This window comes from Narcine bancroftii, chromosome 11 (assembly GCF_036971445.1).
Source record: "Narcine bancroftii isolate sNarBan1 chromosome 11, sNarBan1.hap1, whole genome shotgun sequence".
NCBI classification, from domain to species: domain Eukaryota; kingdom Metazoa; phylum Chordata; class Chondrichthyes; order Torpediniformes; family Narcinidae; genus Narcine; species Narcine bancroftii.
In genome coordinates, this window is record NC_091479.1 from 72,537,004 (window position 1) to 72,563,651 (window position 26,648).

The window sequence follows — 26,648 nt, forward strand, 5'->3', positions numbered from 1 at the left end:
GCGGTCCGCAATTGCGGAGATTGGGCCGGCACGTCGTGCAGCAGCAGACGTGGACGGAGATTGCTAAAGTGACTCCAGGACAACGAACCAGCGGGGGTAGAAGCTGGGGCAGCATCAGACCAACAGCCCTAAAATGCTATTGGTTGTGCTTCCCTGCTAACTCAGCGGGAACAGGCTGAGGTTATGGACGTTCCTGCCCGCTATTGCTATTCATATGGTAGACTCCAGCCCCAATAAAAAAGGAGTGAGTGTGTGTGTGTGTGTGTGTTTCTTTCTAGTGGTTGGCAACATGCTTCTAATATTGATGATGAACAATTTATGGTGGATTCCTTTTTCATGATAACATTATGGTAGGAGATTTCCTCAAAAATTTTTTAAAGCTCTGAATACTTTGGTGAGAAAACTTTTGTGGAAAGATAAAATGGCAAGGGTATCATTACAGAAGCTAGCTTGGAAATATGCATAGGAGATTTGCATCTTACTAATTTTCAAAATTATTATGAATCAGCTCAGTTGAAATTTATCAGTAGGATGTTTCAAGTGGATAATCCTTTGATATGGGTCAATATCAAATTATCTCAGATTGGTGAGAAGAGGATGGATCAATTTATTTATTGATGGAATTCTCAGTTATTAAGTCTTATAATTTGCCCGTGTTAAAACATTTAACAGAACTATGGAATAAAAAGAATGAAACTATAGGTACTCGGTAAAATTTCCACTAGAACCTCCTTTGTTTCAAAATAAACTTTTTCCTTTTACAATTCATAATCAACTTTTGAAGTTGTGGGAACAGAAAGGAGATAAATTGGTAGAAAATTGTTATGAAGCCGGTTATTTTATCTCTTTTCAAAGAATGAAGGAGAAGTATGAAATATCTTAAAGTACTTTTTTTCCTTATTATCAGGTTAAAGCATTATTATTGGACAATTTTGGATGTACCTTAAGGCTACTGAGATGGTTCAAATTTGAAATTTTACTTACTGATGGTGGCAAGAAAGGATTTGTATCTGAGATATATGCTTTATTACAGAATAAAATGTTTAAACTGGATGTTCATAAATCTAGACTGAAGTGGGAAAAAGATTTGATGGTACAGTGCATCTATTTCTCCGGATGATTGGGTGACTATATGTGAGGACAGTATGACTAAAATTGTAAATGTAAGGTATCGATTGATTCATTATAATTTTATCCATCAATTATATTTGACTCTAGAGATTTTAAGGAAATGTAAATGTATCTCCTCTGATTTATGCTTTAGATGCCATAAGGAAGTGGGTTCTTTTTTACATATGGTTTGGTTATATGAGACGGTTAAATCTTTTTGGAGCAGAATTAAGGAATTTTTGGAAGTTATGTTTAAATTTAAAATTTCACTTGATCCTATGATATTTTTACTGGGTTATATTTTTAAAAAAATGAATGTGGAGTTAAAATTAGATAAATTTCAAATCACTTTTTTGAGATTGGCTTTAGCTGTGGCTAGAAAATGTCTCGCAATTACTTGGAAAAATGAGATTAATTTGAATGCACGCGGAAATGAGATTTTGTATTCCTTTGGAAAAGATAGCATACAATTTTCAAAATAATTATCCTTTTTCTGTTAAAACTTGGAGCCCGTATCTAGAATATATGCGATGTAATTGTTAATGTTTTCTTTCCCATACATTGATGGTGTTGTCCCAATCCATGGCAAATAGTTGAAGGCTATTATGTTAGTTGATATCCCCTTTTTTCTTCTTTCTTTTGAGGTAGTTTAGAGGAGGGGGGGGGGTTGGGAGGGACAGGTGGGATAAGTTTGGGTTGGGGGATTATATGGGATTATATGTGATAAAATGTTATGTATTGGTTTGTATTCTGATTGTGTGATTTATTATTGATTTATAAATAAATTTTTTAAAATAGATTTGTTTGCTGACATAACTGGAATATTTGTGTTGTGATCTCAGTGATCAAAGGCTTGCTTCTCTAAAGTAAATCATGAATATAACAATCAGATGAGGTGCAGTGATTATTTATCTCACCAATGGATAACTGTATCCCAAGGACAGTCGCATTAGGAATGCTATGGTTCAAGGAGGCACATCACCAACAATTAAAACAACACAAGGAGTCATCAATTTAGGATGGGCTTGAGAAAGGAATTACTTCTGTAATCTAAAATTGTTTGAATTCTCAAATGGAATGACTGTAGATTGAATTAACTCTAGGGTGAGACAAACCAATCTGTGGACTCCAGGGTTTTGAAGAGCATGTAAGAGCATCAAATCAGCAAGATCCTCACAGAGGAGGCTCACCTGTTACTTTTGTGTTTTTCTGCGGTCTGGGTATCCACGGTGTGTGGTGTTTTCCTCATGGTCCTGCAGACTGAGTTCCCACAGGATGTGATGTTTTCCACATCCTCTTATGGTCTGCGTTCCCAGAGGATGTTACTGGATGTGTTGTTTTCCATGTTCTCCTGCGGACTGCATTCCCACAGTGCGTGGTGTTTTCCACATTTGTCTGCAGACTGGAAACCCGCAGTACATGGAGTTTTCTTTTTAACAAATAAACAGTTTGTCAACCTTGTTAGTCATTGGCTAGATGCTGAATTTCTTTTCCCAAATGAATAAAAATAAATTAGATTTTATTTTTATAAAAGCCTTGTGGAGATGACCCCTTATTTCTAGTTTTATTTCATTAAATGTATCATATTGCTCAGTTCCCATGCGGGATTTGAATGTGCTTCATTAATCCTTCATGTTATTAGCTCAATAACATAACCACAGTGCTACTCTGCCCAACAGACGGGATTCTGTACAACTCTTGCTTTAATAAAAATTGTTTATTCATACCTTTTCATATTATTTACCATAGGTTATCACTCAAGTATTCAGTCCAACAAAACCCAAGCATTAGTGTTAAGTCTCTGGAAATCAGGTAAATTGCTATGAATTTTACCTAAGTGAGATTTGTTTTATAATTCAATCATAAGTCCTCAAGTATCACTTTAGAGTGGTGGTGGAATTTAAAATATATTGAAAACAAAATCCAAAGTGGCTTTTATGCTTCTTTAGTTCTCACTTTCACATCAGATGGTGGTGCAGTTCAATTTCTTTACCCTGTGTGAATAACAGATCAATAATTTCATGTAATATTCAAGCTGATGCAATGAATGGTGGAATGGCCTCTGAATGTTAAATGTGCGAGGCCTGGTCTATTGCACATGTCGTGCTTGCCATACACCATAAGAATCGTTTCTTTCAAACAACTATCGGGCTCTTCCCTTTGGTACATTAATCAGGGACGGCTCCCACACCACAAAAGGACGACTGAAAAAGTCACTTACATGAAGATAACTGTGAATATTTATTTTCTATCTAATATATTTTTAAATTTTCTCATCTCTTTTTAATTCAATTAAGTGTATTATTTTAATTGTTTTTTTTAAACCTGTTTAGCTGGAGCAAGTAAGAATTTTGCTGCATGTGGTACATTGGCCAATAAATACAACAATAAACATTATCATTAAAAGAGCAATCCAATTAGTTCTATCTTCCCTTCCTCGTATTCCTCAAAATGTTTTCCTCCTTTGAAATATTTACCCAAATCCTCTTTGAATCCTATTATTCTTTGGCACATTTAAGGCAGCACTTTTCAAATCCAAGCCAGTTGTTGCATTAAAAAGATTATCCTGAAGGAATGACAACATTTCCTCATGTCATGCATAAAGGAAGAATGAGCAGGGTTGCTCTTTGACGAAGCCAGTAGCCACTCTGAACTAAATGGCCTCTTCCTGTGCTGTCTCAGAATATGGGTCTTTATCCAATCACATTAGATCTGTGCTGTCTCATCACCAACTGAAGAAATGGGTTCTCTTCAGTTACTCTAATTGACTACTCCAAGAGATTTTTCAATTCTAACTTTTTTTTTTGTCATCGTGAAGTACTGGAAATTGTTTTGAGAATATAGTAATTTACCAAAAAATATTTTGCAAACACTATGTAATAATTTTTGTTCCCCTTCCAAGGTTTCTAATGAGGAACAGTTTCTACACGGGATCAGCTCGGCACTGGTTCACTTTAGATTTTGTTGAAATTGTGCAGGATGAAGTCCATGTCGGACTGTTTAATGTGTCCGGCGTCTCCACACCACAGGAGTATTCTTTTCACTGTCAGGTTGTAGGAACTAGCAGTCTTTATGGTGCAATATTTATTCCGGCGAACAAAGCTGCCCAAGCCTGGACCATCACTATTTTTGAGTTTCAGGTAAGTTAGTAATATTAAACAAAACTTTAGTATAACATTGATTGACAATTCCTGATTCTGTGATGAATATTAAAAATATGGGAAATAGTTGACTTCTGTCAATGGTTGTAAAATTTATGTTCCTTTTCATGATATAATAATATCATTGAATTTTTGAACTGATAAATTGTGGGTTGAATTAACTCCGGCTGAGCTAGATAGGTGGCTGAGTCCAGGGTATGGGGAAGCAGGCAGGAGACTGAAGACCGTGAGTAGGTCAGCATCATCTCATTGAGTGACAGAGTGGGCTCAGCTGGCTGCCTCCTCTGTTCTCAATAAACAAGTTACCCAACAGTATATAGTTTTTAAAACAATTGGGTAGTTTGTCAGGCTACCTAGCCAATATCACAGGAAGTATTCAACAAAATTAAAGAATGCAGTACCCTCGCATGGATTGAGGGTGAGTTAATGGACAGGAAGCAGAGGGTAGGAATAGATGGATTATTTTTAGGTTGGAAAGATAGGATGGGTGCAGGAAGGAATGATGCTGGGTCTCCAGTTGTTCACAATCTACATCAAGGATTTGAATGAGGAGAACATAATGTAAAATATACAAGGGGTGGGAGGAGGGTGGTTGGGTGAGATGAGGGACAATGAAGCAAATCCCTGAATTGGTGGGTTTGCTGGATCAAGAACAAGTATGCAGAGTAGGCCCATGGTTTATAAGTGGAACTTTAGAATTCTGAGTTTGGAAGAATGAGATGTGATCCCATTGAAATGTGCCAAATTCTAGGGAACTTAACAGAATAGATGCAGAATGTTCAGGGCAGATAAGAGAAGAAATGTCTTCATCCTAGGTTTATCATGTTCTGACTTTATCTAAAATGAGAAGACAATGTCCATCAGGTTACCTTTTTATCAGCAACTAAAATGATTGGACATTAACGTTCAGTGCTGTTTGTTCTCTTGGGAAATGGGGAACATGTTGTTCTGCAGAGAGTACCTATAAATCAGCTTCAACAATAGGTGAAATAATGTACCTACTGATTTATTACTGCATTTTGATAATGATGTAAACGTTATCTGCCATTACACTGCCCCCTGTTGAACAGGACTGCAAGAAATTTCAAGAAGTAAAACATGAAAGTCTGTAGACACCATGGTTAAGTAAAAACATAATGCTGGAGAAACTCAGCAGGTCACACAGTGTCCTTTATATAGCAAATATAAAGATACATAACCAACGTTTCGGGCTTGAGTCCTTCATCAAGATATGGAAAAATGCCGGAAGGTTCCCGAAGAGAATAGTCAGAGGAGGGGCAGGGGATGAGCCTATGTCTGGTTTCTACTAGCTGTCTGGACACTCTCCAACTGGATGGCATTAACATTGACTTCTCTGGTTTCTGCTAGCCTACTCTCCATTCTCCCTCACTTCCCTTTCTTTTTGTCTTCTTTCCTTCAGCTCTTCCCTCTCCATTCACAGAGCCATCCCTCCTCTCTCTGCTTGCTGGTGTGCCCCCCTACCTTATCCACCTGTTTCCTCCTGTGCCAGTGTGGTGCACTGTTAGCCAGAATCAGACACACACAAAAATAAAAACTGTACAACAGGCTCTAATCCACAAAGACTTCCACAGAGCCAGGCTGGCTGTGGTTGCAGGCACTCTGAGTGAGGCCTCCGGAGGCTGGCGCAGGCTTATATCCCAGAGGGTGATTGACACCCAACCGGGTGGGGCTTGATCCATTCAGGCCGACTGATTGACAGCCGGCTAGGTGTTGTCCTGTCCCCTTACAATCCTGCAGGTACAGAGGTTGCCCCCTGCAGTAGGCCGGTGGTGTACCACCTCATTCACCCCCTTCTTTAAAATTGTCCCGGAGGGAGGGGGCAGTAACAAGGAATTGCACCCACTATGTACATACAATATTTACAGGTTGAGATGATTCGGCAGCCGCCGGGGTCTCTGTGTACATTGTAGGACTGGCTCTGGTCACTGGTCAGAGGGGAAGTAGGGGGGCGGGCAGCAGGGGGGTGTGTGGCTGGTGTGGTGCCATGCAGAAGGGTGGTCAAGGGGGCCGGGGTCGACGTATGTGGGTCGTATTGGATGGGTGGGGGGTGGATTCGTCTCCTAAGACTGAAGGGGGCCCCTGGTGGTCAAGGAGGCCCTGCGTGCCCCATAGCTGCCCAGGGACGGGGATGTATGCCCGGTCAGCGTTGTCCTGGGTTGGAGGGTGGCATGGTGTGGTGGGTGCTCCTGCTGGTGCCAGGTCCCTGGTTGAGATGGTGTCCTCCCTGCCACTGCTGAACCTAACGTAAGCGTAGTTATGGTTTGCGTGAAGGAGGAAAATCTGCTCTACCAGAGCTTCGGCCTTGTGTGTCCGTAAATGCTTATGCAGAAGCACTGGTCCTGGGGACGTGAGCCATGATGGAAGTGACATTCCACTCGCTGACCTCCTGGGGAATGAGAACAGACATTCGTGAGAGGTCTCTTTATTAGCCATGCACAGCAGTGACCGAATGGCATGGAGCACCTCGGGCAGGGTGTCCTGCTAGTGCTCAACGGTCCACCCTTTTGACCTGAGAGCCAGGAGGACTGCCTTCCAGACGACCCCATTCTCGCGTTCCACTTGCCCGTTGCCTCTCGGGTTATAGCTTGTCATGCAGCTGGTCGCGATGCCCCTCGCCGTCAGGTACTGGTGCAGCTTGTTGCACATGAAACGACCCCTGGTCACTGTGGATGAAGGCGGGGTAGCCAAACATGGTGAAAAACTGCCCCAAGGCCCTGATGACGGTGGCCATGGAGGTGTCTGGACAAGGGATGGCAAAAGGGAAGTGTGAGTACTCGTCCACTACTGTGAGGAAGTAGACGTTTTGATTCGTGGAAGGCAGGGGCCCTTTGAAGTCCATGCCGAGATGCTCGAAAGGCCGAGTAGCCTTTACAACGTGGGGCTGGGGGGTTCGGAAGAAACAGGGTTTACACTCCGCACAGACCTAACAAGCCTTGGTCATGTCCCTGAGGTCCCTGATGGTGTATGGCAGATTTTGGGACTTAACGAAATGGTACAACCGGGTGACGCCCGGATGGCAGAGGGACTCATGCAATGCATGCAACCTGTCATCATGCATAGACGCGCAGGTGCGAGAGAGGGCATCAGAGGAGTCGTTAAACTTCCTGGGGCGGTACTGGAAGTCGTAGCTGTAGGTTGCCAGCTCAACTCTCCAGCGCAGGAATGGCCTGCTGGTCTGTGAGGAGCATGAATCTCCTACCAGCCAGGTAGTGGCGCCAGTGGCGGACCACTTCCACAATCGCCTGGGCCTCCTTTTCAATGGCGGAGTGCCCTACCTAGGAGCTGTGGAGGGTCCTGGAGAAGAAGGCAATAGGGCATCCCCCTTGGTTGAGGGTAACAGCAAGGGCCACCTCAGAGGCATTGCTCTCCACCTGGAAGGGGGAGTCCTCATCCACAGCCTGCATCATGGCATCCGCGATGTCTTGCCTGATGTTGGTGAAGGCTGCCTGCACCTAAAGTGGGAGGGGAAAAATTGTGGCTTGGGCCAGTGGGCGGACCTTGTCCGAGAAGCGAGGGACCCACTGCGAGTAGTAAGAGAACAGGCCCAGGCACCTGCGGAGACCCTTTAGCGTAGGGGTGAGGGGTAACTCCATTAATGGGCGCATCCTTTCCGGATCTGGGCCGACGACTCCATGGGTCACGATGTAGCCCAGGATGGCAAGGTGGGTGGTGCTGAGCACACACTTCTCCTTGTTGTAAGTGAGGTTCAGCTCCGTGGCCGTCTCGAGGAATTTTTCCAGGTTAGCCTCGTGGTCCTGCTGGTAACGGCCGCAGATAGTGATGTTATCCAGATATTGGAATGTTGCCTTCAGCTTGTGCTGGTCTACCATGCGATCCATCTCCCGCTGGAAGACAGAGACCCCGTGTGTGACCCCAAAAGGAACCCGGTGGAACTGGTACAGGCGGTGTAGGGCTTGTCCTTCAGCTGGATATGGATTTGGTGATACGCCGACTTCAGGTCAATCGTGGAGAAAACCCAGTAGCAGTCTATCTCATTGACCATGTCGGTGATCCTTGGCAGGGGGTAGGCATCCAGCTGGGTGTACCGATTAATGGTCTGGCTGTAATTCACGACCATCCTCGGCTTACTTCCCCCTTTGACCACCAGGACTAGGGCTCTCTAAGGGCTGTTACTGGGCTCTATAACGCCTTCCACCAGGAGTCGCTGCACCTTCACCTTGATGAAGTCCCTGTCTGAAGCGCAAAAGCACCTACTTCTGGCAGGGATCGGCTTGCAGCCGAGTGCAAGATGTGGAAAGAGTGCCGGTGGGGTGATGCATAGTGTGGAGAGGCCACAGGTTGGCCAGGGCTGGTAGGTTGGCGTGCTGTGCAATGTGAGTGGAGGTTGGGGACCCCAAAGGCAAGGGTGACATTCTGCACGTGGCACTGGTAATCCAGGCCCAGGAGGAGTGGTGCGCAGAGTTTGGGCATGACCAGGAGCCTGAAATCTGTGTGTTTCCCCTCCCACTGTTATATTGACCGAGCAGCGCCTGACGGTACCAACAGTCTTATCCTTGGCAGCGAGGGCAATCGAGTAGGTGGTTGGGAGGACCTTTAACCTTAGGGAGTGGGCCACGCTCTGGTGAATAAAGCTCTCGGTGGTGCCACTGTTGAACAGGCACTTTGTTACCTGCCTGTTGACTCGCACGTCCATCATTGAGCACCCGAGATCGTGGGGGATGTCCCTGGTCAGCATGGTGGCGGCCAGAACGCTCTTGAAGTCAGAGTCATCATTATCCAGAGGGATGGGGAGCATTGATAGGGCGTCCTGGTCATCGCCCATGTTGACCATGTCGACATTGGTCGTGAGGTCCAGCGTGTAGTAGCCGATGGCCTCTGGAGGCGTGGGGAGCATTGGTAGGGCAGCCTGGTCATCATCCGTGTTGACCACGTTGCCGTCAGTCGCTGGGTGCAGTGTGCGGCAGCTGATGGCACCCGGAGGCATGGTGAGTGTCGGTAGGGCGACCTGGTCATCGCCCATGTTGCCCTCGTCATTCTCAACGTCGACGGATGCCCTCCGTGTCGGGTGCTGCCTGGCCCAAGATGGCGCTGGCACATGGGGGGCCGCTGCATGGCTGGCCTCCTTCCCCTGCACTGTCCGCTGTGCCGGGGCAGTGACATCGTTACGTCAGCCGGAAGTGACATCGCTGTAGTTCTCAGTGAGCAGCGAGGGCTGGGGATGATGCAGATGCTCGGGACACGTGCTGTGACTGTCGCTGGCGGGGCCAGATGTTGCGTGGTCGAAGTCAGGGAAGGGAGAAGTCATCGCGGGGACAATGGAGCCACCCGGCAAGTGGAGGGGGGTTTCCGTATAGGAGGTGGGGTGGTCACAGATGGCCGCTGAGCTGCCGGCAGATTTAGAGAGACACACTTTTGCAAAGTGGCCTCTCTTGCCACATCGGGAACAATACTGGTTCCTAGCTGGGCAGTTTTGGCACGATCATCGATCTGACCCACACCAGCACCCACAGTACTACAGGGGCGCTGGGCACCTGCCGCAGTGAAGTTCTCCTCCCCAGCTCAGCCTGAGGCTGCAGCTGCAGTGTGAGAGGGCCATGAGTGATCCTGAAGGAACCTGGAATCGAAGGCTTCGACGTGCAGGACTGCTGCTTCCAGGGTTTGGATCTCTTCCACAGTCCTGGTTAGGGCATAGATGTTGACTTCCAGCAGCTTCTGCCGGATGGCCCTTGAGCATAGCCCTCGGATGAAGGCGTCCTGGATCAGCCTCTCGACCTCCTCTACACCTACCCTGGAGTCAGCCAGACACAGTCGAGCCAACTCTCACGTGTCCCAGGTAAGACTCAGCCGTCTCGCCGGGTTGCTGGGCTCAGGTGTGGAGGAGGTACCTTGCACAGACCACATTCATGGGGGGCTTGTACAAGTTCTCGAGAGTGTCCATTGCGCTCTTGTACGTGGAGCAGCCTTTGGTTACCTGGAAGGCACGGGGACCCAGCTTTGACTGGAGTAGGACCAACCTCTTCTGATCGGAGTCCAGGATGTCGCCCTCATGTGCCTCGATGATTGCCTCGACTGCGTGCTGCCAGATCTTGAAGCATGTCTGGGCTTCCGGGTGGCATGGGTCGACCTCCAGGCTCTCTGCACATAGGAGTTTTTCCATAGCCGCCGTGGGAAAATTTTGTGGATTAAATTGTGGTGCACTGTTAGCCAGAATCAGACACACACAAAGATAAAGCCTGTACAACAGGCTTTAATCCACAGGGCCAGGCTGGCTGTGGCTGCAGGAACTCTGAGTGAGGCCTCATGAGGCCGGCGCAGGCTTATACCCCAGAGGGTGATTCACACCCGACCAGGTAGGGCTTGATCCACTCAGGCCGACTGATTGACAGCTGGCCAGGTGTTGTCCTGTCCCCTTACACTCCTGCAGGTACAGAGGTTGCCTCCTGCAGTAGGCCAGTGGTGTACCACCACAGTATGGGATTACGCTCCTCCTTCTGCACTTCCCACCTGCCCCCACCCCCGCCCCCACCATTCTGTTCTGGTGCCTGCCTACATTTTGTCATACCTTGAAGAAGGGCTTTAATCTTTCTATATAAAGTAGACTGTTTGACCAGCTGAGTTTCTCTAGCATTGTTTTTACTGCAAGAAAGTTCATTCTAAGACACGAGTGAAGGATGTAGATTGCAGGTATCTGACTTCCCTGACTTCTACAAAGTGAGAAGAGTTCTAAGTCACAGCTCTTCATAATTTAACTTGTTTAATAACACAGAATATCCCAAAGTATTTCACAGTTACTTATTGAAATAAATAATATTGTAATGTTGGAAAATGCAGCAATACACAAATGCACTGGAGAAACTCAGTAGGTCATGCAGAATTAGAGAAAGTAAAGGAGAACCAACGTTTCAGGCCTGAGCCCTTTATCAAGGTATGATTTTCCTTTGTACACAGTGTGACCTGCTGAGTTTCTCCAGCATATTTTTGCATTCCACTTGACCCTAGCATTTGCAAACTTCCCTCAGCACTGCTCCCATTAATAGTACAATTTTAACAGCAAATATCCTGTTTATTTGAGTGAAGTTGTTTGACAAATAAGTGTTGGAATGGTCCCAATGACTATTTTGCATTATTTAGAACAGCAATAAAGTCACAACAAATTATAATCCAGCGGTGAGTTGTCAGCCTCGATTTGTGCTTGTGGCTCTGGAATAATCCAACTTGGGCGGAAGTGTGCCATGAATAATAGCTGATTTCAAAGTGAGCAAAATCAAAAGGGATTGATCATTTCACCTAAATCTGTGAAGGTCCAATCCATGACTGCTATTTTCCTTATCTGGCGCTCATTAGCACAAGCCAAATGGTGGACCACATTTGGGATGGGTATTTAAACATCTTCAGTATGACACTGCAAGCATTGTTCTAATTTTCCACACATCTTCTTTGGCTTGGCTTCGCGGACGAAGATTTATGGAGGGGGTAAAAAGTCCACGTCAGCTGCAGGCTCGTTTGTGGCTGACAAGTCCGATGCGGGACAGGCAGACACGATTGCAGCGGTTGCAGGGGAAAATTGGTTGGTTGGGGTTGGGTGTTGGGGTTTTCCTCCTTTGCCTTTTGTCAGTGAGGTGGGCTCTGCGGTCTTTTTCAAAGGAGGTTGCTGCCCGCCAAACTGTGAGGCGCCAAGATGCACGGTTTGAGGCGTTATCAGCCCATTGGCGGTGGTCAATGTGGCAGGCACCAAGAGATTTCTTTAGGCAGTCCTTGTACCTTTTCTTTGGTGCACCTCTGTCACGGTGGCCAGTGGAGAGCTCGCCATATATACCATATAACCAAAGGTGAACTTTATATACATTTGGTTGGGTCTTAATTAGAAATACTAACCTGGACTTTATCTTTCCTTTCTCTCCCTTCTTGCAGATTCAAGGTTTCAATGTGGAGAACAATTTATTTGCACATGCAAGTGATTGTACTTCATACTTCACTCATGCAATCTGGATGGCCCTGGTGACAACGCTGACTCTTTTGTACATCCTAACCTATGGCATTCACATGATCATGCACTTGACAACTAATGACCGTTTTGATGATCCAAAAGGCCAAGCTCTAACTGTTCCCCCAGACTGACTGAGATTCATTTTATCTTTCTTTTTAACCAAACTGAATTTATGCAAAATGTTTTAATACCGTTTTCACCCTTCCCAAACTGATGCAGTGGGTCATAATTTTGTGTTGCATTTACAGATTTCAGAGTCAATATTAATTAATGTTGGAACTTTTAGCATATGCTAGGTAAAGATAGAGAGGACTACATGCTCATTGCTTAATCTTAAAAATTTTCAAAATGAGGCACAAAAAGGTTCACAGGTAGGATTTTCCGCAGACCAAATTATTCTGAGGTGAAGATGTGAGGGAAAGTAATGAGAATATTGAATGAACAAGTGTGGATGAACTGTCTCAGGTTGAAGCTAATTTGAATGTGTAATGAAGGAAATCCTCTAAAATATTGTCCTGTTTCATCAGTGAATAGGAGATGAGAAAGCACGTCTCCAAAGCACTTCAGGGTGTTGTACCATGAATTAATTACTTTATGTAAATTATTGATGTTTGCAACTTGCTGATACAAGTTCATGTAAATTTGGTATTTTAGACAAGCTAACTGCAACGATAACCTGAAGTCAACGAGAAGATTTTTTTGAAAGGAAATTTAAACCAAAGCATTTTAAAATAAGATGATAGATTGGAAGTGGATTAGCTAATTAAATTCTAGTGAAGTCATAGATTAGTCATCTGCGTACAATTTGTACGACTTAATCTCTTGCTTTCAAGGTTACACTATGTTGTACTTGGGTTCAAGGATTGCTTTCAATATGCCACAGGGAAATATGAAATTTCATTTACAAAGGTCATCACCAGCAAAGTTTGGCAGATAAAATGGCTACCTGAAGGGTTCTCTGTATCTGCAGTAGAAATACAAGTGATTGCTTCATTGATTTCCAATGGAGTAAGGGATGAGGTCCTGAAGAGGAAATGTGAGGAGTTAGGAAAGAAGTTAAAAAGCAGGGGTGGTAGTCTCAGGATTGCTGCCTGTGCCGCGCGCCAGAGTGGGTAGGAACAGGAAGTTGTGGCAGATGAATGCGTGGCTGAAGATTTGGTGCTGGGGGCAGGGGTTCACATTTCTGGACCATTGGGATCTTTTGTGGGGAAGGACTGGCTTTTACAAAATAGACGGACTGCATCTGAACTGGTGAGGGACCAATATCGTGGTGGGTAGGTTTGCTAGAGCTGTTGGGGGGTTCAGATCAGAATGTGAGGACAGAAATTGGGGTAGAAGGTGCTATGAGTTGGTGATGAAGGACAGGCAGATGGCAAAACATTAAGGTAGCCAGTAAGAGGGTTTGAAATGGATTTATTTCAATGCTAGGTGTTTTAGGAATGAAGGGAATGAACTCGGAGCATGGATCAGTATGTGGAACTATGATGTTGTGGCAGTTACTGAAACTTGGCTGGAGGAAGGGAAAGATTAGCTGATACAGGTGCCTAGGTTTAGGTGTTTTAAAAAGAATAGGATGGGAGTAGTCTTTAGGGCCCCAAAATGGTCCTCAGGATACTGAGGAGCAGGTAAGCAGGCAGAATTTGGAATAGTGTGGGAAATATTGGGTTGTCATTATGGGTGATTTCAACTTCCCTAATATTGACTGAAATGTACAGTACAACTCCAATTACACAAAATTGATTCTCCAAAATATTTTTCGGAGCCAAACTGACTGGGGATGTTGGGCTCCCGGTGGCGGCAGTAGCAGCAGCGAACCTCGCGTTCCCGACAGCAGTAAAAGCAGACCTCGGGCTCCTGGCAGTGGCAGCATTGGACCTAGAGTTCTTGGCAGCGGTAGAAGCAGACCTCAGGCTCCCAGCGGCAGTGTGGACTTCAAGCTCCTGGACAGGAGAGGGACCCTCAGGCTTCTGGCACGAACAGGGCCTTTGTGGGGAAGGATCAGTGATCAGCAGTGGCCAACATTTTTTTTGGTGAGAATTACACATTATTTTAATGCTTAAAAAGCCTTACCTTGTCGTTGGTTGTTGTTTAAACACTGTTACAAGTGATTTGCTGTGGTTGCTGAGCTGTTTTTTAAAAATGACTTTCTCCAAAAAAAAAGTTTATCCAAAGTGGTCCCAGTCAAAGAGCCCAAGGAGAATAAATTGTTCTTTAATGTTTCTGCACCTTGGTCCAAATTACCTTTATGTTCTTCTCATTAAATGTGAAATTTATAAATGAATTTGCTGTCTGATTAATTTCATGTATAAATTTAAATTCAATGATTTATTCAAGGAAGAGCAATTTTAATCAAATAGCAATCATTATTACTTCAATTAAACATCGAATGCTCTATGAAATTTGGGTGAAATGCTGCAGCATGAAGATTTATTTTTCTGACTTGGGATTCTTTGATCAAATTCTAAAATCAAAATTAACTGTACTTGGTGCATAGTGAAATAAAATTGTTTCTGTCATTCCAAAGGAAATCTATTTTCAGTGTTGACTCTATTCTGTGAAATATTGTGCACGTGTGTGAAACTCATCTGTTACACATTCATATTGGAGAGGGCCAATATCTCTCTAACATAATCCACAGCTATAGTGATGCAGTGGAGTAAATGGAACATATTTAAAATAGATGTCATGGTCAGAGATATCGTCTGATGATTCTGTGGATGAGGTAGCATGGTGATCAAATTCTGCCCAAATGTGGATTATTGATTGTGCTTCTTGGTGGAAATGGCAAAAAGCTTTGACAGCCAACCAAGCTGTGCTTCTCAGCTTATGCGTACACTTTCAAAAACCAAGAATGCCTCAAATAAGTATTCGAACAATTAACTTATCAACAGTTAATCATAAACAAATTTAAAAATAAATTAAATCAACTAAAACACTAAATTATACTAGAAAACATTTAATTTAAATATATTTGTAAACTCAATGAATTGAAAATGAATGTATATGCCTGAAATCTATACCATCTCACTTGGTATAGATTGCTGGTCCTGCCCTAAGCTCTGTGGAGCCCCACTGCAGATTTCCTTCCAATCGATAAAATACCCAGAAAAAAATTTGTGAAATACAGGATTGAAAAAAAGTTACGTTCAAACTGAGGCAGCACAGCTTTAGCAGCACAGTTTTTAATCCTGATTCTGGCATTGATTTTGTCAGGTCTTCCCCACCATTCCCCCCCCCAAGTTCTCAAGTCTCCTTCCACTTCCAGAGTAGGTTAATTGGCTGCAATAAACCGCCTGTAAGGGTTAAAATGACTTGCATATTTTTGCAAGAAACCAGCCAGTGAATATTGTTTACAAATTCCATGCTTATGTCTCTTGGTAACAGCTAATTCCAAAGTTAGCTAGCTTGCATGTTTAAAATAAATAATTTTATTTCAAGCTTTGCTTTATATTGTTTAGAATCAGTGGATGTGAAGATGGTCCAGATAATTTCTTTGACTGTTCTTTTCAATGTGTTGATGTATTAATGTTTTATTGTCCATTTTATTAACTGTTTTATATATAGTTTAATTGTTTTATCAAAGTTATTAACACACAAAGTTCTAATAAACAGTTAAAAAAAAACTCAATGCTACTTTAGAACAGACTTTTCATTTAATGAGTCAAAACAATGGCGTCTCCATGTCGACTGAGTGATTTTAAAGGAAGATAGTTGCAAAACTGCCCCTGGTATAGGTGGTTAGCAGAAACATCAGGGAGCTGTTGATGGGCATATGAGAGAGAGAGTGAGGGGGGTAATGAGAGGGAACACAATGAATAGAAATATTCTGTGAGCTTGCATAAAGAATAAATTCAATAGCAAAAAGATTCTTCAGACAATAATGCAACAATTTTAACAATTACGATGCAAAGCACGTCAAATGCTAATTGCACATTCTTTTGTTGTCACTGGAATAAGAAAGGAATAGATCAGTGGTTCTCAATCTTTTTCTTTCCACTTACATGCCACTTTAAGTAATTCTTATGCCATTGGTGCTCTGTGATTAGTAAGGGATTATTTAAAGTGGTATGAATAGGGAAAAAAAGTTTGAAAACCTCTGGTTTAATTGTATCTAATTGACTCGTTATGTGCACTGTTTCATAACTCCCAAGGAAATGGGCCATTGACATTTTCCTCAAGCAAAATATTTCCGTAACAATTGGGTCTAGAGCAGTGGTTCTCAACCTTCCCCTCCCACTCACACACCACCTTAAGCAATCCCTTACTAATCACAGAGCACCTATGGCATAGGGATTACTTAAGGTGGTATGTGAGTGGAAAGAAAAAGGCTGAGAATGGCTGGAATAGGTCAATAAATAATATTACAGTAAATCAGATTCAAGTTATGGGCAATTTATTGGGGGGGGGGGAAACATGTTATTTAGAATGGAACCGGAAAGCCAGCTTTAATATTTTGTGGTTGGCACAAGGAGGATTGATTTGATGCAGTTTCCATTTGACAAAGGACTCACATGGGACTCTATACTAATGTACTTTTTAAACCTAATATGCTCTGGTCAGACCTGTCATTTTTACCTAATTACAATTATGCTTTGAATCACATGGTTCCATCTGCACGCACTGTTGTTTTCGATGGTGCTGGTGTTTTCACAGTCGCTGCTTTTGTAAAATGTTTTGTTATTTTAGCTACAATATTGTGGTTATTAGTATTTGTGAACCTATATCAATAACTTTTTTGAGAATGAAGTAGTAAATTAGAAGAAACTATGTAAATTTAAATACATCTAGGCTGTGTGTATGATATTGTAATTTAAAGGTGTAATTTTAATTTTTCTAGTTGTTTTTCTCACCACTATTGCCATTACATTCAGTGATACATGGGTATTACAATTTACAAGTAACCTTAGCACAAAAAACATCACTAAGAATTCTGTATGGGCTGGTACGGGAGGAAATCCATGAAGGGGTGGGACACCATGAGTTTCCACACTGGGTGACACCAACCTAGCCATGCCACTGTCTCAGTCTCCATGTTCTTGTAGATTATGTGTATGTATTGACTGATCTATATGATCTTTTGAACATCTATCACTCACTTTAATTGAATATTCCTGACGACCAGTGTCTTCAGAATCTGTCCTTAGCAATCTCCTCACATGGAGAAGGTACATTAATTCATGCTATCATGATGGAATGAATTACAGTGCCCTTTTCATATGTCCTACCTGAACATGCCTCTCATGATCTTGTGACTCTTCCTCTCCTGGTCTTTCAAATTTGCTGTGCCCCTCTATGTTGGCATGTGGAATCTCATGCAAAGAATATGAAGAATAAACGGCGGTCTGATATATGAACAAAAACGACACCAAAATGAACCACTTGAACCATTTGTCCAAAGTTGTTTCTTCATTTCTTCCTTCACCTTGACTCTCCATTAAGTAGATGTTAATATAGGAGCAACAATTCTCCTGAATATTCCCATGGACTAGACCTACTGAGATGCGCTGAGCAACTAATGGTAAGTGCCATAACCCATTAATGAGTTTGATCTGCACCAACATCAATTTCCAGATTGTGACATTGACTTTGTAATCACTTGAATGCTGGGAGTGCATTGCCTTGGTCATCAATTCTCGGGGCTGCCTTATACTCCCAACTCACCAGTTTGTGATGTGTCTAAATCTGACTGTTTCTTATGATGGCAATATCAGCTTTGTCCACTTTTCAGGATCCTTGTCACCCAAGAGTTTCTCATTGAGGATGGTTCCTGAAACCACATGGCCCAACACTGTGGGGAACGAGTCATTGTTGTCCTTTATTACTTGCTCAATCTTTACACCTTCAAATTGGAAGTGCCTCGAAGTATTAAATCCAATCTCTGTGCTGGTGTTAAACCTACATTGTCTCTTGAGCATTCGATGCACAGTCTCTGATTACCAATCTGCATGCCAAGCCATCCAAAAAGATTTGAAAGGCATCCCTTTAGCCTGAGCACATTTATTTCTTCTTGTCCCCATTGCATTATAGCTTTCAAAAATCACTGGTGTTGGATTGAAATGTCTATGATATGTCAGCAATGGTTTATGTGCCATTGGATTCACCAGTGTTTCGTGTCTCTCACTGATAACAGCAATTTACCTTGCTCTGCTCACGCATCTTCTGTTTTGCTGCTCCATGTCCTCCCTCAACTTCTGTTATTAGCCTTAAAAAAGTATTATAAGTTGTATGCATATGATGAATGGCTAACTCTATCCTGACTTGAGGTCCCTAATATATTACAAAGCATCCACTTCACATTACCATCTCCACATGTTCTCTGATTCAGAAAACTCCATTCGCAACTTCCAGTTGCCATTCTTATCAGCATCAAACATCCCACCTTCATCTCCAGTGCAGTGACCTTGGGCTTCTATTACGTGCTGCAGACAAGCAGATATGGAGCTGCAATAAGATGCCCTTTATTAAAAGTAACTCTCAACTGAATACCAGCATTTGGGTATTAAAATATATTCAGAACATATCAAATTGTAGACTCAGCTATTAAAAGGCATATTAGATATTTATACACTTCACACATCAAAACTGTTTGGAGTTTCTGGGCATGATCTTACCAAAGATGCAACAAGACTTTCCTACTTTTGCACTCTATTTCTCCTGCAAAGAAGGACGCCCTTCATTTTTGCCTCTCTCTTCTTGAATAATCTTTTTGAGTTCCAATCTTCTGAGACTTCTCAACAAACTAGGTTATTTTGAATTATTACAATCAATACATCTTCTATCTCTGCAGCAACTTTATTTGGATCCCCTGAATCAGGACCATAGAATCGATCAGTTCTTATTCCTTCTTGTTTACCCATTAAAATTTCTCCAGTGATAATTGTTGTTTTGGGTTAATTTACCCATTTTTTGGAAATTTTTCATATGATCTTAGTGCTTTACTCAACCTTCGAGCTCTTTACCAGATGAAATCAGAGTTGTTAGAAATGAGGTTCCATCTCTATCCCTTATCAAGCACAATGCAACATCACAGCCTGCCTTCTGCATTATGTATCTGGTCCACGAAATAAACTTTATGTATAGTTCCACTTCTTCAACCCATGGTCAGGATGGCATTGTCAAGATAGTTGAATCCATGCAAAAAAAAAAGCTGTAACCCAGTCTGTAAGAATGTAAGAGATGATTAAATCCATTAACAACAATATATACCTAGCATGCTCTATTTCCTTGTAATGTTTAAACAAGGATTAATAGTCTTGCATCCCAATAATGTTATTTATGCCATTTTACTTCATGAAACCTTTTGTTAAAATCCATGCAAATAACATCAAATGTTCCAATCTCCTCGATGTTCCTTGTTACCTCCTCAAAGTCAAGTAAGTCATTCAGACTTGACTTTCAAATTATTGTTTTATGATTGTAACTGATTTATTATCTCCCTCAATTTTCAACAGTCCTCGCAAGTTTAGTCTTTCTTGTCAAAGAAAAATCACATTGCATTATTTAAAAAGAGGTACAAAGCATTCTTTTAAAACAATTTATAAGTACACATGTATCAGTTAATCATTGCCTTTATTCTCAGAAAATAGTTTGCTGAAGGCATACAGACCTATTTCAAACTATGCAACAGATTAGGCAACTCTGGAAAATTCTGAAATGTTTTGCAGGCTTCTCAGTTACACCTTCAAATTCTACTAAATAAAGAACCATTCTTTTATAAAATCCAAAAATAATTACTCTTGTAACAACAGCCGTTGAAAAATTCTCCTTGGAAGAAGTCTCGAATGCCCCCAGCAATGTATTTATTAGGAGTGATTGAGGTCTCACAGCATTGCATTATAGCCAAAGAAGACTCTTGTATGATGCAAACCTCAATGTACTCTCTCTTGATTCATGGTTGCATCTGGACTTGCTACAAAGGAAAGATGGAGAAAGTGGATCATGATCTGTTAATTCTACTCATTGAGTAGATTGGAACTTTGAGGTAAATATCAGCAATTTTCCAAATCCAGAGAATATTATTATATGCTTACCCTTGATAATGAACAGGTTATTCAGTCATGGTTTTGGAAGGGGTTCAGCTGTGGCCATCTGTTTGTACTTTAGGAATGAGGGTCATGAAATACCAAAGTATTTGTCCAGATCCAAGAGTACAATCTAGGAATGATTCATTCATACACACAAAGACTTGAAAGAGAGTTATTTCAGAGCACATATCATAAGTGATGGTGCCGAATGATGCTAAAGAGGTCACCGTCATCGTGTCCTCAGAACATTAGCCCATTCTCAAATCCTAAGTCAGTCAATATGTTACTTAAGAGCTGGATACCCAACTGATATTTTTTCCTTACAAATGTTGAGGCCACAAAACACCTTTACCATCAACTTCAACAAGATCAACTAACCCAGCAAAATTAACTTGCATTTGTTAAATTCCATAGGTTTACATTTCTTCACGTGAACGTAAAAAGTAAAAGCGGATCAAGGTAGAGTCACTCTTTCTTTGCACAACTGTGGCTTGAGGGCTGAACCATGGGGCACTGTGAAAGAAAATGTCCTCTCATTATACAACAAATCTGCCGAGAAGATGGTCTTTCTCAACATCTCTTGGAATAATAGTCACAGGAAAGTCCTTTGGCCCACTGAGTCTGCATCAATGTTTGAGTACTCATGAGCACCATTCCTACCCTCATCTTATTTTATTCTCCCACATTTCAATCAACTTCCTCCCCAGATTCGACCACTCATTGCATACTCGGGGTAATTTACAGTTAACATGTCTTTCTTATATTAAAGGAAACTGGAACATCTCAAAGAAATCCTCATAGTCATGGTGAGAATGTGCCAACGCCACAAAGACAATACTGGTGATCAAGATTGAACCTGGTCAAGTGATGCCTGATATGTCTTTAACATTATAACCTATGTGCTCAGAAGGATGTTTTGTCAATGGGGGAAATCAAAATCTGAGATAACCCATTTTCATTCTCCCTGTGTTCGCCAACACCTACCTGGTACAAGCAAACAAGATTGCAGACTTGTTTTAAAAATCAAAAAAATTGTTGAAGAATTTTAAGAAATGCATTTTGAGGTTGGCCCATGTCATTTCAATCAGATGGACTTTGCATTTTGTGAAATATATTGCACAAAATTTGGACAAAATCAAAGTAAAATAGTAAATGAACTGTGATGCAATAAGGAACTGAGAAATTGCTGTTTCATCAGACAATTGGGTATGGGCATCCAATATAAAAAGATTAATTTTCAACTCGTTCAGTAATTGACTCCTACTGTTGTTACTGAGCCAGCTGAACACGAGGTGTGTCTTAAAGATTAACTCATGGAGTACTATTTAAGCATTTGAAGAACCATTGATCTGGGCCAGTTAGGGCAGTCAATTCACCTCCGGCTATGAGTTTTCTCAGGCATATTTGGTGCTATCAGAAGTTGATAATTATTTTATTCTTTCCACTGTTGATCCTGCCTCTGCCCCTCATCATTAAGACTAAAGTAAGGCTCTTCTTTTGCCCACATATTTGCTGTAGTGAATTCCTTTTCCAGGTTTTCGTTTACATTCATATTTGTCTTGTCTGCATTGGTCTTTTTATATAAAAATTGCTAATCAATAGTTCACTTTTTCTTTTGGGAATACTAATGCAAAAATTTAGTTTTAAATTGATTTATTCTGCTTTAATAACCTCTGATTTAAGTCATATCCCTATTTCCAGAGCTAAGGAAAATGTTCTGGTGTCTTGTAGCTGGTCTTAATGAAAAATCAGCTCAAAAGCAAACCTATGTGAACAAAATGAATGCTACAGATGTTATTCTTCACTTGAATTTTTAATATCCAGAGAAGGTGAGGCTGCAGAACTGTATGTTCACTCATACTAAGATCAAGTATTTTAATTACATTTGTACTAAAGATGTCTTTAAATAGGTTACAGACAACAGAAATTTGTGTGGTCTGTGGACAAGAAGGCTTTCTTTGTTTGGTTGAGTTGTTTTCTGTCTGGTTCAGTGCTCTCTGTGGCACATTTGTTGCGGCCTATCTATTGTCACCAAGTGTAAATTCTAAATATACAGTAGGCACTAAATAAATGTACATAAAGTTTCACTAATCCTACATTTTAAAATCAAGAGAAACAAGACAGCCGATTCTTGATGAATAAATAGAAACTTCTAACTTTTGAGTTTGAGGTATTCATTATAGGATTGTGGGCGACTTGGGCGCTGGGTGTTTGTAGATGTGAGAGTGAGCTGGGATTAAACTGGTGACAGCATACCATTCTTTATGTAAATTATTTTTGTGGGAGGATTTTCTCAGCAGTGAAGTAGTTTTAACTTGATTTGACTTAAGTAGTCAAAAAACTATATGAAGCAAAATATTTTGGATGCAAGGACATTGAAATTTGAATGTGTTTTCAAAGGAGTTTTTCTTTATTTAAGGTTCGGAAATTTTAATTAATTGTAGCAATGAGTGGAATCAAATTTTTATAGCTTCATTCGGCGAATAATAACAAATATGCTGGCAATGATCACGTTTGCAACTGAAGAAGGCAGTCTTTTTTTTCAACTGGTGGCTTTCAATTTTGCCTCATTTTATGTCTCCACTGTCATGGTTGAAATGAATGTGGGCCTGGAACTGCCAAAATGCAGACATATAAAAGAAACATAAGGACTGGATTATGGAAGTAATTTACCGTATATCTGCAGCAAAACTGTCTAGTTAGAAGAGATGAAAATCAGGTGAGTTTAATTAATACCCAATATATTGATAATATTGATAACTGTCTTAATCTGGTCCCTGCCCATGATAAAACAACATCAGAAATTTTGAGAAAGGTGTGTTAGATTAAAGGGAAAAGGGAATTGAAAGAAATGTCAAGTAACTCAGCTGAACCCTCATCAATTTAGCTCGATGCAAACTTTTGTTTACTTTTAGAATCCAGATATCTTGGAACATCATGAAAAGATGCCTTTGTTTCAGAAGATTCTCAAATGGGAATTGAGCGAAAGCTGATCTTACCAGTTATGAAATTGTCTGAAGTCAAACTCTTTGCATGATTTTGAACCATGTGTGAAATCTTCTGATTTGGATTTGGACATCAAGAATTTGCTTTCTGCTGAAATATTTAAGGATCTTTAGCAAATTTAAGAGTTGAAGAGACACAGATTTTTTTTTTGTGGGGTGGAGGGAAACCAGCTTAATTCAAGAATCATACTTTGGAAAGTTAAACCCAGGGTAACAGGATTTCTGTTGAACCTACTCTCAGTGATGGTTGGATGCATTGAGGTTAAAGCCAATGGCACTCACGGTCAACAATGGTTTTGTCTACCTTGGAATTTGCAACTGCTATTGCATATTTTCTTTTCTTTTCTGGTCAATAGGAGTCTGAATGTACTTTCACAACGCTTGTTGTGGTGATGTATTGGCTGACGGAAGCAATGCCTCTTTCTGCCACAGCTTTACTCCCAGCTCTTGTGTTTCCGTTATTTGGTATCGTGAGGTCCTCAGAAGTAAGTCAAGGAGTAAAAATGTTGTCATTGATTTACACTTTATCCAATCTTTCAGCAAATAAGGTTAAATGTGGCTTCAATATGAGGGAAAAACTTAGAAATAGAAACAGAAACTGTGAAAGCAATTCTCAAGATTTCAATAACCATTGATGTTTTGAGGGAATGAAACTCCGAGATTGGAACCTATATTTTCAGAAGAAAAGGTATTCAGCAAGAATTATGATTGGAATGCTATAAAACTTTATTGCACAGGTCTTAACGTGTTCAATTACTTTTACAGCAAGAAGTATTTAAACGTTGAAGCTCACATATATTCACTGATTCTGTGTCAATTAGATACTTGAAGGCTGACGCTGTATGTGCATTGCAGGTGGAGGGTAACTTCCCAATGCCTTTGTATAATTGTCCCTGCATGGAAGAATGAAGTCACTTTAGGCATGACATATTAATGACAACATGTGCTGACATTTTCACTGTCATTACAATTGAAAATTCCAGGCACACAGTTGAAGAAACTTTTCAATGATTGTTTAAAGGTTGCATCCGCCTACTTCAAAGATTTCCATATCTTGTTGATTGGCATTATTTGCTTGGCCACTTCTATTGCAAAATGGAATCTACATAAGAGAATAGCCCTGAGGATGGTATTAACAATGGGAGTCAACCCTGGACGGTAAAAACCTATACAGGAAATAAAATAATTGCTTGTTTGATGATGGACTAATTTGACGACATGCAATGTTTTTGTGTACTGTGCAAAGGAATTTAGTCTAAAACATATACGTGCAGCTTGGATCTTGAAGAAGGTAAGAGTTCTACTTCACTCTCCATCTCACCCACTCTAGCTTCACTGTCTATTTCACCTGATCCCCCTTTTGTTTTTCTTGCCACTCTCTCTTCCTTCATCCAGCACCTCCCACTCAACTGCCTTTGCCTTGCAACTTCACCCCTTACCCTCCCCATCTATGCATCATCCTTCACTCCTCGAGTGAAACACAAAAGTCCGCAGACACCGCGATTGAAGTAAAAAAATAAAGCTGGAGAAATTCAGGAGGACGGTGATTAATGCGATAGGGTTAGGTCGTCTCCCTTCTTGGAGGTTTTGTGTCACTGTAAACTCCTTTTTTTTTGTTGGCCCATGCTTTCATTACCCAGGACCTGTTCCTGGCTTTTAATGGAATCAGTGCATTCCTCCTCTCTCCGTGGTTGTTACGTGTCCAGAACTCACCCTGGAGCAAGCTTCTACCCTCTGTTAAGTGGGTGACTTTATTTTATTTTATTTTAAGTTCAGTAAATTTTGTTGGTTGTTTTTTACAATCTTTGGTTGGGAATTTGATAGCTCCTTCTGTCTTTTTTTCTGTTTTGGCTTTGGATCTAACACCTGGGGAGACAGAGCAAAGAAGAGCATATCACTTCACAAGTTAGGTTGTCAATTCACAGAGCCATTCCCCTCCCCCTTCCAGTTTGCTGGTGTGCCCTTCTTCCCCAATCCATCTATTTCCACCTATCTTTAGGACTGTGCTCGTCCTCCTGCCCCTCCCCCCCCACTACCATTTTGTTTGGGTCCCTGCCTACATTTTGCTAATACATAATGTTTGGGATAGACATATTTTTTTTCCTTTATTTGCCCCTGTGCTCCACAGTTTTAAATTTGCAATCAAACAATTCATGTAATTAAAGTGTACATTCCAGATTTTATTCAAGGTTGTTTGTATACAGTTTGATATGACCAGGTGGAAATTACAGCACTTTTTATACATAGTTCCCCCATTTCAGGGCACCTCAATATTTGAGATATTTGGTTTCACGGGTGTTTTTGAGTACTCAGGTATGTTTAATTGCTTCATTGATGCAGGTATAAAAGAGCTAGACTTGCTTCTACATTTTTTTTATCACCCTTGGGGTCTGTAGTTGCCATTTTTCATCATGAGGGCCAAAGTTGTGCCATCAAAGCATTTTGTGTTATTACTTCAACCATAGTGTCTACAGATTTTTGTCATTCTGATTACTACAACTCTGTGAAAGATCTTCCAGGGATGCCTACCCTGAAGACTTTGATGAGGGACTCAAGCCCGAAACATCGGTTCTGTATCTTTGCTATATAAAGGGCACTATTTGACCTGCTGAGCTTCTCCGGCATTTTGTGTATTTAACTCCCTGATTCACTAATCCCCGACTGGCCCCAAGTGCAACCCCTCCCACTCTGTCCTCACTGTACAGCCAATCTCCCCTCTGCATTCGCAGTCTTGATGAAGGGTTCTGATGCAAAACTCTAACCATTCTAACCATTTGCTCGACCTGCTGATTTCTCCAGGTGGTTGTTTTTATTTTTGCTTGGGATTCCAGCATCTGCAGTCTCTTGTGTCTCTAAGATATGTTCATACTTATTGCAACACTAGATGTCATCACTTGGCCCATGAGTCCTTGCTGTTACCAATAGAGCCAGCCTATCAGCCTCACTTACCCCACTTATTTCCCTGTAACCTTGCACTTTATTTTCTTTCACAGGTCCATTGATTGTTTGGCCACTTACCTACAGCAGGGGTCATTTTCAGTAGCCATATATTTGATATGTGGGAGGAATTGGGGATACCCAGGGAACACATTCAGTCACGGGGAGTGTATTTAATCTCACACAGCACTCAAGGTGAAGGTCAAACCTGGCTCCCTGGAACTGTAGAGCAGCAAAACTAATTGTGACAAGATTCTATCATGTCAAGCACAATTCTAAATTAAATGTGCAAAATTACTCTGCCCGTGTATACTATGAGGCTTGTCAAATGGAATCACAAAACACCCAGACCTGAATCTGAGCTGTTTAATGGGACCATGGAGATGGAGCCTGTTTCAACAAATTGACGTCATTTAATCTTTCAGGTCATTCCTCAGTCCCA

The 26,648-nt window shown here is 41.6% G+C and overlaps 2 protein-coding genes across 2 annotated transcripts in view; both read left to right on the forward strand.

Annotated features, from left to right (window-relative positions):
- Positions 1-14,768, forward strand: part of LOC138745900 (V-type proton ATPase subunit S1-like) — a 53,876-nt gene extending 39,108 nt beyond the window's left edge. Inside the window, exons 8-10 of the mRNA XM_069903384.1 lie at positions 2,860-2,922; positions 4,013-4,250; positions 12,165-14,768. Coding sequence (XP_069759485.1) covers positions 2,860-2,922; positions 4,013-4,250; positions 12,165-12,371 — 508 coding nt within the window. The 3' untranslated portion in view covers positions 12,372-14,768. The remainder of the gene's footprint in view (positions 1-2,859; positions 2,923-4,012; positions 4,251-12,164) is intronic.
- A 6,880-nt stretch (positions 14,769-21,648) lies between these two features.
- Positions 21,649-26,648, forward strand: part of LOC138745225 (solute carrier family 13 member 1-like) — a 45,037-nt gene continuing 40,037 nt past the window's right edge. The window contains 4 exon segments of the mRNA XM_069902286.1: positions 21,649-21,747; positions 23,626-23,754; positions 24,291-24,427; positions 25,531-25,582. Of these exon segments, the coding sequence (XP_069758387.1) occupies positions 21,649-21,747; positions 23,626-23,754; positions 24,291-24,427; positions 25,531-25,582 (417 nt within the window).